General features: G+C 33.7%; 2 protein-coding genes across 5 annotated transcripts; both read left to right on the top strand.

The window, feature by feature from the left end:
• Window positions 1-3839, top strand: LOC107894720 (cysteine synthase). Of its 3 annotated transcripts, none has more exons than XM_016819966.2 (11): window positions 1-180; window positions 597-650; window positions 761-870; window positions 1000-1057; window positions 1420-1683; window positions 1769-1906; window positions 2007-2058; window positions 2361-2440; window positions 2800-2859; window positions 3011-3091; window positions 3533-3839. In XM_016819966.2, the coding sequence occupies exons 2-11, from the start codon at window positions 612-614 to the stop codon at window positions 3623-3625; spliced, it is 975 nt and encodes a 324-aa protein (XP_016675455.2). In that variant the 5' UTR covers window positions 1-180; window positions 597-611; the 3' UTR covers window positions 3626-3839. The 3 variants fall into 3 exon arrangements, with proteins under 3 accessions (XP_016675455.2, XP_040931068.1, XP_016675460.2); XM_041075134.1 differs by lacking the exon at window positions 1-180 and adding an exon at window positions 221-355; XM_016819971.2 differs by lacking the exon at window positions 1-180 and adding an exon at window positions 230-415.
• Window positions 3840-4994: 1155 nt separating this feature from the next.
• LOC107894708 (serine/threonine-protein kinase EDR1) lies at window positions 4995-11778 on the top strand. 2 transcript variants are annotated; one of them, XM_016819959.2, is made up of 13 exons: window positions 4995-5530; window positions 6610-7032; window positions 7424-7527; window positions 7604-8853; window positions 9159-9199; window positions 9467-9535; window positions 9705-9805; window positions 9942-10020; window positions 10103-10201; window positions 10342-10410; window positions 10532-10581; window positions 11175-11351; window positions 11445-11778. In XM_016819959.2, the coding sequence occupies exons 1-13, from the start codon at window positions 5090-5092 to the stop codon at window positions 11578-11580; spliced, it is 3039 nt and encodes a 1012-aa protein (XP_016675448.2). In that variant the 5' UTR covers window positions 4995-5089; the 3' UTR covers window positions 11581-11778. The 2 variants fall into 2 exon arrangements, with proteins under 2 accessions (XP_016675448.2, XP_040931067.1); XM_041075133.1 differs by lacking the exon at window positions 6610-7032.
• The last annotated feature ends 1522 nt before the right edge of the window (window positions 11779-13300 follow it).

Below are 13300 nucleotides of genomic sequence, written 5' to 3'. Positions count from 1 at the left end.
TAAAAAAGAGAGGAAATTTTGATAATATACAAACAGCTATAAAGTAGCTTTCCTGTCTATCAGCTTTCTCGAGGTTACTTAAGCCTTTGAACTCTTTGGTCTTTGGCTTATATATCATTTTTGCTTCACAGATTGTACTGAAAAACACCATCTTTCTTGTGAATTCTGCAACTTTTGGAGGTTGGGTACTTTAAATATCTGTCAGATTATAGTTTTGTTTGTGTTTTTAAGATTGGATTTATGGGTTTTTTTCGTAGGCTGTTTATGTTCTTCTTTATTTTATTGATTCTGGGTTTTTCCTCCTCTTCATTACTGTAACTTTCATGGGATCCGATTTTGCTTTTGGATTGATCAAGTTCAGAGTCATTTCTAGTCACTTTAGTGTCTCAACTCTTAGGGAACTAATTTCTCTTTCGTAATGAATCTTTTTTTTTTTAGACAAACTAATTGTTATTTTAAATTACTGTTATTGTTCTTCAAGCGCCCAAAATGTCTTCGCGCTCCTTTTTGTTTTGTTTCAATCATGACTACTTAATCATATTCAATTTGTTTGGCTTGTTTTGCTAAATGATTTAATCTTTGGAATGTTTGTGCAGTAACTTAAAGAAGAAATGGGGGAAAAGAGTTTAATTGCCAAGGATGTCACCGAAGTAAGCAGTTGTTCATCTTCATTAACAATATTAAAGGATCTTTTTATGTGTTTTAATTCAATAAAAGTATTGCCAACCTTGTTAATATCGTTTGTTTTGGATATGAACAGTTGATCGGTAACACGCCACTGGTATATCTCAACAATGTTGTAGATGGATGTGTGGCTAAAATTGCTGCCAAGTTGGAGGCAATGGAACCCTGCTCCAGTGTCAAGGACAGGTATTTATTAAACGTCTTTTGCCGGTTGTATCAGAATATTTTATTGTAATCAACTCTATTACGCTGCATTAACTTATGGTAGGACTGAAGTTCTATAATCTTTGTTTTGAAAACCTTCTTTGCATGCAGGATTGGATATAGTATGATTGCAGATGCAGAGGAGAAGGGTCTCATTGTACCAGGCGAGGTTGGTACTCGCTATATTTCTCTCTTAAAATTCAAGTTTATGCTAGGTTTAGGGTTTTAAGTGGATTGTAGTTATACTATTCTAGCTATGCCATAGGCTGAAATTGTGTGTTGTTGTCAACTTGTAAAGCATCTCTAGTTAACCATTTGAACTTACATAGAGAAAGCTTTATGTAGAAGCTTGTTGGCTTTCAAGTTTTTGTTCCTTTTAAATTCGATATTCAAACTCCTTTCATTTTTATATGCAAAAGTATAGCTTTCCTTGAGCTCATGTCACGATCTTGTTGCTTTAATGTTGAAAGTATAAACTCAAGGAGAGAAGTTTTAACTTGACAAAGTTTCTGTTTTTCCTATATGATGAAGAGTGTGCTGATCGAGCCAACTAGTGGTAATACCGGAATAGGGTTGGCATTCATGGCAGCTGCTAAGGGTTACAGACTCATAATTACAATGCCTTCTTCAATGAGTTTAGAAAGAAGAATGGTCCTCCGAGCTTTTGGAGCTGAGCTAGTTCTTACGGATCCAGCCCGGGGCATGAAGGGGGCTGTTCAAAAAGCTGAGGAAATTATGTCAAAGACTCCTAATTCTTACATTCTTCAGCAATTTGAAAACCCTGCCAACCCAAAGGTATCATTCAGAACTCTTTTCACGCATATGTTAGTAGTTCGAGCCGTTGAGGGTGTTGTGATTTGATTCTTTGTTCCTGTTTTAGATCCATTATCTGACAACCGGACCGGAGATATGGAAAGGCAGTGGAGGAAAGGTAGATGTCCTTGTCTCTGGTATCGGGACTGGAGGTACTGTAACAGGAGCCGGGAAGTATCTGAAAGAGCAGAATCCTGGCATTAAGGTTAGACTTTCTGATCCCTAACTATTACTAATTTTGTTTGTCTGTCATTGTGCTTTTGTGTTTCTTATGTTTCCATTGCTCCTTGCTTTTTTCGATTCAGCTCGTTGGCGTGGAACCAGTTGAGAGTGCAGTGCTTTCTGGAGGGAAACCTGGTAAGTTGTTCTTTTACAAACTATATCCAAACAGGTGGTCAAAGTCAAACCACTCAGACCTCTGGTTTATAATTCCAATCATAATATTTTATTCACATCAAATTTGAAAATTTTCCCTACAAAGCTTTTGTACATTGTCCCTGACAACAGGCAAACAGCATGGCTTTAGTCTCTTAAATCTTAGGAAGATTATTAAATATTTTTGCCATTATCATCTGAAAATTCTTTTCCGGTACTCCTCATGCTAAAATAAGATTAATGTTTTATCTATTGATGGATGGTTGCATTTTTTAATGTTCAAGGTCCACATAAGATCCAAGGAATTGGTGCTGGCTTCATCCCTGGGGTTTTAGACGTCAATTTAATCGATGAAGTCGTTCAAGTAAGTCTTGATGATATTTAATTTATTAAGACCAATGTTTTCTTCAACTTCGGATCTATATGCTATTATCCTATATTTACTCAGAATTGAGCATAAGTGTCAAATAGGAGTATGTGCCTAATACTGTAATGTTCAAATTTTTCTATGTTTTTTTAAGCCACACAGCTTTTATCTCATAATTCATTGCTGGTTTTCATTATTTCATATCCTATGATCAATATATGTTATAGATGCTTATAGGGAAGGCAACTCGGTGGTATTCGACATATGAGCACACTTTCTTCAATTGCAGCTTTTTTCTTCATGCATGTATTGCTATTCTTGTTCCTTGTAATGATCGATTACCTGTATGGCTGCAGATATCAAGTGAAGTAGCTATTGAAACTGCAAAACAACTTGCTCTGAAAGAAGGATTGTTGGTAAGGTTCTTCAGTTTTCTTGATATAATTCAATATGGAAATCCATACCTTGGTGCTTGTTCACAACTAAACCGAAAATTGACACTCAAGCTTCTGTTGGATTCTTTCTGCAGTTTCCTTTAGTTGTAATTGTTTGGAACATATATTACAGGTAGGTATATCATCCGGTGCTGCCGCCGCCGCCGCGATTGAGATAGCCAAGAGGCCAGAAAATGCCAGGAAACTCATTGTTGTAAGTTTTTTTTATTCAGTCCTACATCATTCTTTCTGAACATGTGATTGAAGTAATATGTTTGAAGATAAATGCCGCCATTGAAAAGGGTTATTGAGAGTTCAGACATTTCTGTGAAATTACACTGATAATACTATTGGCATACACATGGATTCTAGATTCTATACGCCTGCATTCTTGTTGAACAAAATTATATTAGGTCATCTATGGTGTTTTTCGCCTTGAGTCTTGCATATGTTACTCGGATTCTGATGTAATATACTTATTTGGAATTCTATGTATCTTTTAAGGGTCCGAACTCCAAACTAGTTAATGGGTCTTTATAAGCACTAGTTAAGTACTAATTGATTCGTATTTTTATGATAACTTTTGCATTTAGTTTTACAATGTTACTAAGCACTGGTTAATATTTTCCCCTTTTTTAAATTTGATCTAATCCAGGTGGTCTTCCCCAGCTTTGGAGAGCGATACTTGTCTTCCGTGCTGTTTGAGTCCGTGAAACGGGAAGCAGAGAGTATGGTGTTTGAGCCTTGAGATGAAACATGGAGAAGGTAACCTATTGATCAAGCAACATTATCAACTTTCGCCATTGATGGTTCTTGTTTTCTTCTAGGGTTATAAAAAAAAAAATTGGTGTTTGGACATGGTGTTGAACCCTGTTTGTTGCAGTTCACTGTATTTCTTTTCAAAGTTTTAACACATATTAATAAATATTTACGTTGGAATAAATATTGATCGTGTTTATGGAGGTGCAGTCGCTCAATGTTTGAATTTGATTCCAGATAAATGTGGGATTGTTTGAAATAATAAATAAGATTAGTTCAAGCTCAAGCTTGTGTTTTTGAGCAAGTTTAGTTCAAGCCTTCCTGTCTTCTTTGAGTAGGAAGGGAGCACAGTTTTTTTTTTTTAATTCGGTAATTCTTTTTTTTATAAAATTAAATTAGTATTGAAAATTTTTTTGAATAAAAAAATTGAATTTAAGTATAAATATTCAAGGTCGTAGTTAAGAATAAATCGACCTTATCTATTTATTTAATAAATGCATCCGATTGAACAAGTTTAATAATACAATTTTTATTTCAAATTAAGTTTTGTTTTCAAAATAAATAATTAAATCTTGAATTGAGTTTTTGAGTAAGAGATTATGTATTTAATTATTTTTTTGTTAATATTTTTATTAGTATTTATATTATGCATAAATTGCAAATTTAGCTTCTATATTTTAATTTTCATTCTTTTTGTATAATTAATTTATTTTATAATTCATGTTTATCGTACGATCAATTTTAAATTAATTTTTATTATTTTTAAAATTTTATACTATAAATATATTACAACATTTGTAATATCATATTAATTTTTTATTTTTATGTAATATAAAAAATTATATTATTAATAACTATCATCTAATAAAATTGATTTAACGAACTTAATAACTAATATTTAGGTTAAAATTAAAAATTTAAATTTTAAAAAATATAAAGACTAAAATTAACTAAATTAAAATAGGATGAGTTAAATTCGTGATTTACAAGGACATGTATAGATATATATATACATATTATAGATTGATATATATGGATATATATGTTATATAGATTGTTCTTTTTTTAGAGGAAATTTTTGTTATTATTATAAAATGATTAGTCAAACACAATCTTAAAAATCAGTGGAGCCCACAAGTGACGTGGTACCTAATATCCACGTGTCCAGCTGCATTGGATGCTTAATTCGGACATCGTCAACCGAAAGCGCGTGTGGTGATGATTGCGAATGGCAGTTTCGTAGATATTTCCGAAAGTCAAGCCTTATTATTATTAATTACCCGCCAAGGCTTATTATACCATTTGCTAAGTTTTCCCTCCTTTTAACACCACCTTTTATTACATGACCCTTTCCAAAAATAAAAAATAAATAAATTAAAAATAAAAGAAACTGAGAGAAAATTCGAGAAAGTGTAGGAAACTGAAAAATAACAAAAGAAAAAAAGGGGGAAAAATGAAGCACATTTTTAAGAAGTTACACATAGGAAGCAATCACGAACATAATCGAGCTTCGACAGCCGACACGTCTCCGTCGCCATCGCCGTCATGCGCCACCGATCATCAACACTCGATGTCCGGAAATGCTCTGATGAGTACTTCTACAACCACTACGTCATCATCTCCGGTGAACACGACGCCGATGCCGGTACTGTCGAGCATTGGTTTGAGTACGCCATCAGCTCCGAACAATCGAGCGTCGGACTATATGTTGTCAGAGGAAGAGTTTCAGGTACAGTTAGCATTGGCGATCAGTGCTTCTAATTCCGAGGATCCGGAGAAAGATCAGATCCGAGCGGCGACGCTTTTGAGCTTAGGGAATCATCATGGAATGGATTTAGGGTTCGGGAGGGTTAAGGATGACGTGGCAGCTGAGGTTTTGGCCAGGAAGTATTGGGTAAGCATTTTTACGTTTTCGTTTTTAATCATTTTTCTAAGTTTAAATTGGAAATTTAGTGAATTGAATGGATTGATTGAGCTTGAGTTGTGAGTGTTTTAGTTGGCTCTCGTGATTGTATTTTTGGACTGTTTGGTTTGGGCAAGTTACAATACTGAACTAGAGGGAATTGTTTTGAATTAGCTTCAATTTTTTTTTTTTTGGGGGGGGGAGGGGTATGTGCTTCTTTTTTGGTTAGTTGAGTTAAAAGTGATGTGCTACATTACTTAGCTTCAGGTGGAGAAGCTGGAAATGGCATCTACCACTTCGGTGTTGATAGTTTCTTAGGAATTTTTGGTTTTGAGTAAGGGATTTTATTTGTCTTCGTTTGCTTTGCCATTTTGAGAGTTGAAAATGTATGTGTTGAATCTAGTAAAGTGAATATGCTTGAATTTGGGATGTTTAGTTGCTGCTAGTGATTGGTTAGGCCAAACTATGGTTTGAATTTGAATTTTAGATTTTTATATATGGTGAATTCTGGTGGGAAAATTTTGAATGAAGCTCTGGCCTCTATGAATGAAGCTCCAGCAGTTATTACCTAGCTTGGAGATTGAGGATAATAATGTTAATAGGAACCGTTTTATAAGATGAAGGGAATAAATTTGAAGTGTATTTGAGAATATGTTTCTAGTGCTCTTAGTCATGACCTTTTTGTCTGGCTTGTTTTGCTTTAGTTGATGTTTGGTGTTTTGGTCTTTACACAGGTTGTCTTGCTATTTCTTTCAATCTTTTGACCACTGAAATTTGTTTAATCCAGAAACATTGGCAGCTTCTATAACTAGTATTCCATTGACACTTGCCTAGGGAATTTTAGCAATTTACTGTTTGGAATTATATTATGATAATTTGGACTGAATGAGTCTTTTCTTCCTGTCATGTTCTCGTTGGTTTATAATTAAATAAAAAATAAAAGGACTTAGCTACTTTCAGTGTAGAAGAAGTGATGCAATAACTCTCTATTACATAGAGTTCTTGCATGTCTTGCTATTTCTTGAGTTATTCAATTTGAATTGACTGGTTGGATTGCTTTTATTCACCAGGAATACAATGTGCTTGATTATGAGGAAAGAGTGGTGGATGGTTTTTATGATGTATATGGGCTCTCCCCAGATTCAAAACTTCAAGAAAAAATGCCATCTCTTGTTGATCTTGAAAAGAATCTCGGGAATTCTGGCTTTGAAGTTGTAATTGTCAATCGAACGATTGACCCAGCCCTAGAAGAGTTGTTGCAAATTGCACATTGTATTACTTTAGATTGCCCTGCTACCAATATTGATGTGTTAGTTCAACGGCTTGCTGAACTTGTAACGGGACATATGGGTGGACCTGTTAAAGATGCTAATATAGTATTGGCTAGATGGATGAAAAGAAGCACAAAGCTTAGAACATCTCTTCATACAAGTGTGTTCCCCATTGGCTCCATAAATATAGGCCTGTCTCGGCACCGTGCTTTACTCTTCAAGGTTAATTTTTGAAGTTTTGAGAATTACTTCAGTGCCTGTTCTAATATGGTTATTCCAGTTATGCCTAGTATAAAAAAAATGAGTTCAAAATAATCATATCTATTCTGTTGACTTATGGCTGTTTCTCTATGCAATTTCTAAGGATAAACCCTTGAAATTTTTTCATGGGCTGGGATTAAAACTCATTCTTTGCAGGACTGACCCTCTGAAGGGGTCATGATAATAAACAGGGCTATGCCTTTGCCTCAGGTTCTAATATTTAGCTATTAAGTTCTGGAAACAAAATTGCCTTGATTTATCTTTGTTCTTTTAGTTGCCACTCTTATGCTCATAATTTTGTAATAGGGCTATGTGCAAAGTTTATATTTATTTTCTATCTGTCCTAATGTAGGTGTTGGCAGATAGCATAAGGTTACCTTGTATACTGGTAAAAGGCAGCCACTATACTGGTGTTGAGGATGATGCTGTAAATATAATAAAGCTTGAGGATCAAAGGTTATAGCTTGTGCTTCTTTCTTAACTTAATCTTTTACTTCTATTTAGGTCTAATCTTGTGTTTTTGAATCTCCAGGGAATTTTTGGTTGATCTAATGGCAGCTCCTGGTACACTTATACCTGCTGATATTTTAAGTGCGAACGATGCTACTTTTAAGCCATACAATCCAATTATTAGCAATATCCCAACTCTTCAGTCGTCTGATAATGGTTATTCAAGAGCAAAGCCATCTAGCATTGAGGGTAGTAGTCAGCACCCTGTGGTCAATGGTAGTCTGCCCATCAATTGGGGGTCAAGTACTGGAACTGCAGAAGTGTTGCCTTCATTATCAGGTCCAAGTGGTGATTCTACTGTTAGTTCTTCAGGATTATATAGAGTGACCCCTGGAACTGCAGAAGTGTTACCTTCATTATCAGGTCCAAGAGCTGATTCTGGTGTTATTTCCTCTGGATTATCTAATAGAGTGACCCCTAATCAGTTGGACCATCTTCCTTCGACTGCCATTAGAACTTCTGCCAATAAAGGGAGTCGTGGTGCCAATGTAGTTGATAGCCTGAGAATGAACGTTAATGTAGTGCCATATGGTCAGAGTAGTCAAGAGGACCCAAAAGATCCTTTTGCAGATCTTAATCCATTCCAGAGAAAAGGGACTAGCAAAACTTACCAGCAAAACAAACCTACAGAGACCAAAGTTGACGAGTTTCAGAGGCTGAGAAATAATGTAGCTGTGGCGCGACCCCCAGTACCATTGATGTGGAAGAACCGACCCGTATATAATGAGGTTCCTCAGAAAAAGGAGTACAATTATATGGAGGGCCTCTTTCCAAAAATCAGTTGCAAACCTAATGATTTTAATCAGTCATCATCAGCTTCCACTAGCTCTACCAAACCAGAAAAGGTCTACTCTCACGGATTTAACTCCCCTGGGCGCTTTGATATGTTGAATAGAGAGAATAAAATCCAGAATTCTTTGTCTGTTACTAGCTCATCTGTGGCATCCACTACCAGTCAGTTTAATAGCTCACAACTGGTTGAGGACGCAAACAATAATTTTAGGGAAGAGAATTTCAGGAATGGACATGATTTACAGAATAAAACAGGGGATTTAGCTAAAGAGCAAGATAATGAGATTGGTTTCTATAATCATAGAAAGTACACCCAGGAGAGATATGTGGAGAATAACCTTAAATTGAAGGATCCGGAAAGTCCTAGCTCATCACTTGATTCTGGCAAAGGCAAGGTTGAACAACTATTTGATGATGTGGATGTAGGTGAATGCGAAATTCCTTGGGAAGACTTGGATATTGGTGAAAGAATTGGATTAGGTAATGGATGTGGCTTATTGAGGTCCATTACATGTGGAAATTTCTCTCATTATGCATAGGTCAATTTTTGCATATAAACTAAATGTTGATTCAGTCATACTTGCATATTGTGTCTGCCATGTAAGATTTATTCCCCTTGTTTTATATTTAAGAACTATTGTTATTAGCTTTCAACAAAAAGAACAGAGCTATTGTTATTCCCTATGAAAATCTTGAGAGTTTAAATTGAGTAATTCTGATGCTTGCTTTGCAAGAACTTTTACCATTTTTGGGAGGTATTCTAAATTTTGTTTTCGTGTGAATAGGTTCTTATGGAGAGGTCTACCATGCGGATTGGAATGGCACGGTTAGTATATACTCTGCTGCACTCTAACGCAGTTTTCATCTTGTATTTCACTCTGTGCTGTCTCCGATTAGTATTTTAGAGGATTCAGGTTTCAAGCTGTCTAACAATTATTTGCGTAAAGCATAGTAACGAGGTCTATTTTCCTTGTTTTGAACTCAGTACTGAACCATAAATATACTTTATCTAAATGATGTTATGCACTACAAATTAAAAGATCAATTAGTTTATAATTTTGGGCTGGTATGACTAATGGTTATTGAACTAAAGGAGGTTGCTGTGAAGAAGTTCCTAGACCAGGATTTTTCAGGTGATGCTTTGGCTGAGTTCAAAAGAGAAGTAAGCAACTTTTGAGCATTTGTCTCTCTCTTAAAAGGATAGTTAGTTAAATAAGTTTTCAGATATTTTAGTTTTTTTAGTTTATTTTAAGACAAACATCATGCCTAAGGTCATGGCAGTTAAATAGGTCCAAGTCACTGATCCTGGTTTCTGTTTCTCTCTAATTAAGGTGCGAATAATGCGTAGACTGCGCCATCCAAACGTCGTTCTTTTTATGGGTGCTGTTACTCGCCCTCCAAACCTGTCTATCATTACTGAGTTTCTTCCAAGGTAAGTCTATGCCTGCATATGCAAAGTACATACAAGGTTGGCAGTCTACAACTACCAGTATACATATGCATTTATGTGACAGACATGTCGATAAACTTTGAGATCTAAAATTTTCAAATGCTATTTGGTTTTCCAGAGGAAGCTTATATAAGATTCTTCATCGTCCTCATTCTCGAATTGATGAGAAGCAAAGAATTAAGATGGCTCTTGATGTGGTATGGAATTGATTGCTTCTGCAATTGTTTTATTTAGTATGTCACATCCCTGTAAAATTTCAAATCTGTTTTTATTTTTCAGGCTAGGGGCATGAATTGCCTACATGCCAGCATACCTACCATTGTTCACCGTGATTTGAAGTCTCCTAATCTTTTAGTTGATAAAAACTGGACTGTTAAGGTAAATGATGTTTGTATGTTTAAGCCTTTTGTGCTTCTTAAAGTTTCTTATTCTTTTCAAGGAAAAGAATTAGGAAATTAAGTATGGCTGCTGTGGAATTCTTGCTCTGCACCCTCTGATTGCTAAACTGAACAATTCAGGTCTGTGATTTTGGATTGTCACGCTTGAAGCATAATACCTTCCTATCATCCAAATCAACTGCAGGAACGGTTGGTATCTTTGGCCTACTGTGCAATATATTATAAAGTTAAATAGATAGAACAAGTAACTTCTGTTATATTTATGTTCTTTCTTCATTTCTCTGACTGAGAGTTGCCTTCTATGTTTTAGCCCGAATGGATGGCACCAGAAGTACTTCGCAATGAGCCCTCCAATGAGAAGTGAGTTGTTTCTCTTCCATCGATATTGTTTAATCCTGATCTTCCTTCCTTCGTTCTAGGATTGCTCAATCCCTTCATTCTAGGATTGATCAATCCACGAACATTTCCCTCTGGTTCCTCAATTATCTGTTGGATTTCTGAAAATATAGTGAAGATCATAAAATTTAAAGTTTCATATCTCCATAGCAGTTCAAAATTCACCATGCTAAGCTGTCAGTGTCACCTTTTGGTTACATATAATCAATGTTCCGAACTTTCATTTTTTTTCTAAATTACACGAGTCCTACACTTGTGTTCGACATGAGTATGAAGATATGACCCTCCAAGGGTCTTCTAAATGAAAGAGAAATTTCAGAGAAAATTTGAACATATGCATGCAAGTTACCTACCGTATCATAAACTCACTTGAGTCCAAGTAACATAACATATAATTGCGTTAATTGTTTTTTTACTATGACTCAATATTAGTGATCAAAGTTAAAAAGTGACTGCTATTTTCTCGCAGAAACTCATGGATTTTAAAGCTGTGAAATTAGTAAACTCTGCAAGCTTAAAACTAACATGCATTCTTTTGTGTTTTTTTGGATGTATAGATGTGATGTTTATAGCTTTGGAGTCATTCTTTGGGAGATTGCGACTTTGAGACTACCTTGGAGCGGAATGAATCCAATGCAAGTTGTGGGTGCTGTTGGTTTCCAGAATCGTCGCCTCGACATTCCCAAGGAACTTGATCCTTTAGTTGCAAGGATAATCTGGCAATGCTGGCAAACGTAAGTAGCCCGGAACTTGAACTTTAAACTAACAACTATATTTCTATTACAATACTAAAATCCAGTCTAATATATTGCCCCCATTGTTTTTAGTGATCCAAGTTTGCGACCTTCGTTCGCAGAGCTAACTGTAGCTTTAAGATCGTTGCAGCGGCTTGTTATCCCTTCCCATCAAGACCAATCAAACTTGCCTATGTCACAACAGATTCCGGTAAATTCTACACCCTGAAATCAAATGTCTCGGTTCTTCAATTGTGAATAAGAAATGTTCTCAACGAGGGTATTCTGTTTATATTTCGTGAATATATATATACATGTTACTTGAATTCGAGTGTGAATTCGAGTGTAAATGTTAGATACAGAATATGTCGGACATCTCTGCGATAATTGTATCTAAATCAAATTACATTTAATTATTTCTTAAAAATTTTCTTGAATTTTGTAACATTTCATTAATAATATGTTTAAAAAACTAAAACATAATAATATATAAGTCTAATTTTTAAAACATGATAATTGATATTAGATTAATTTAAATAAATAATATTATAAATAAATAAACATTTATTTTAACATTATTTATATTTCTAAATATGTAATTCAATAGTGTCTATAAAAATAGGATAAACATAAAAAGAATTTTTAACTTGCAAAAAACCACTTAAATTTATATAAAAAAGTAGAGGGGTTTATGTAAATTTATATAAAAAAAGTAGAGGGGCTTATGTTGCAAATTTTTCCTCTACAAATGTTTTTTTTCTTTTTCCTTTCCACGTGATAAATTTTTATTGTGTAACGCATTAAAAACTAACCTTATAGTATATAACTGAATTGAATATTAACCTTGTGGTATATAATTGGTTTCTATTCAACTGTGATGCACGAATCAATTATGTATATTAGATGAATTTTCTAAAAAATCAAATAAGTAATTAATTCAAAATAATTTAAAAACGTATAATGAATTTAGAATTAATTATATGAATGTTATTTAAAAAAGTGTTTAAATATTAATATTAATTTATTATATTTTAAATAATCTTATTAATAATTTCTATAGGTTTGTTAAATTAATTTGTTTTCATGTTAAAATTTTCAATATTTAATTTTTATAATCTTCTATTTATATTTACTTTAAACAATGAATTTAAGTTAAGTAAACATTGCAAAATAAAAGCGTACTTATATAGAAATTTATGTAATCTTCGATAGCATTTGATTAACTTGGGTTGGATCTTTTTAGTTTTTATTTAACTTAAGAATGTAAAAAGTCTTCAAAATTTTTTAAAGTAAGTAATTAAATTTGTACTTTTTTTTGTACTCAATTGGATACTTGAATTTTTAAAATGTATAAAAAAGACCTTCGAACTTTTTCAAAAAAAGAAATTAAGTCCCGACTTTTTTTTCACTCAATTAGATACTTGAACTACCAAAATGCATTAAAAAGGTTCTCAAACTTAAATAATTAAAAAAAGAAGAAGCAATTAAGCCCCTGCATTTTTTTTACACTCAATTCGGTACTTAAATTATTAAAATGCATAAAAAAAGTCAGGGATGGATCTAGGGAGGCTGGCAAGGGCCCAACCCCCTAAAATGGAAAATTTTCATTTAGATCATTTATAATTTATTTAAAATTTTAAATTAGTAATGCTAAAATTATATTTTAGCCCACCAAAAATGATAAAATTTTGATTTAATCCTCTAAAAATTATAAAAATATAGAATATTAAAATGACGAAATTGAATTTTTTTACTATCATAAAAATATATAATTTAATTCCGCCAAATTTTTTTTTCACTTCGCCCTTGCCTACCCTTAGCCGTATTTCTAGATTCGCCACTGAAAAAGGCTCTTTAACAGTTGACTATTAAAGTTATAAAAAAGTTATAAAATGATTCTATTGGTACGATAATTTTTATAGTTTTTTTTACGAATTTTATATTTCTTT

Source organism: Gossypium hirsutum, chromosome A08 (genome assembly GCF_007990345.1).
Source record: "Gossypium hirsutum isolate 1008001.06 chromosome A08, Gossypium_hirsutum_v2.1, whole genome shotgun sequence".
Lineage (NCBI taxonomy): Eukaryota > Viridiplantae > Streptophyta > Magnoliopsida > Malvales > Malvaceae > Gossypium > Gossypium hirsutum.
The sequence above is the reverse complement of the archived record's forward strand: the minus strand, read 5'-3'. Positions and strand labels throughout refer to the sequence as shown.

Bases quoted from the DNA above. Each gene is read 5' to 3' on its own strand.
- LOC107894720 (XM_016819966.2), top strand. From the start codon at position 612: ATGGGGGAAAAGAGTTTAATTGCCAAGGATGTCACCGAA. The intron at 1,684-1,768 runs GTATCATTCAGA...TTCCTGTTTTAG, and splicing joins AAAACCCTGCCAACCCAAAG to ATCCATTATCTGACAACCGG. The intron at 2,441-2,799 runs GTAAGTCTTGAT...GTATGGCTGCAG, and splicing joins TAATCGATGAAGTCGTTCAA to ATATCAAGTGAAGTAGCTAT.
- LOC107894708 (XM_016819959.2), top strand. From the start codon at position 5,090: ATGAAGCACATTTTTAAGAAGTTACACATAGGAAGCAATCACGAACAT. The intron at 7,528-7,603 runs GTTATAGCTTGT...TTGAATCTCCAG, and splicing joins ATAAAGCTTGAGGATCAAAG to GGAATTTTTGGTTGATCTAA. The intron at 10,202-10,341 runs GTAAATGATGTT...TGAACAATTCAG, and splicing joins ATAAAAACTGGACTGTTAAG to GTCTGTGATTTTGGATTGTC.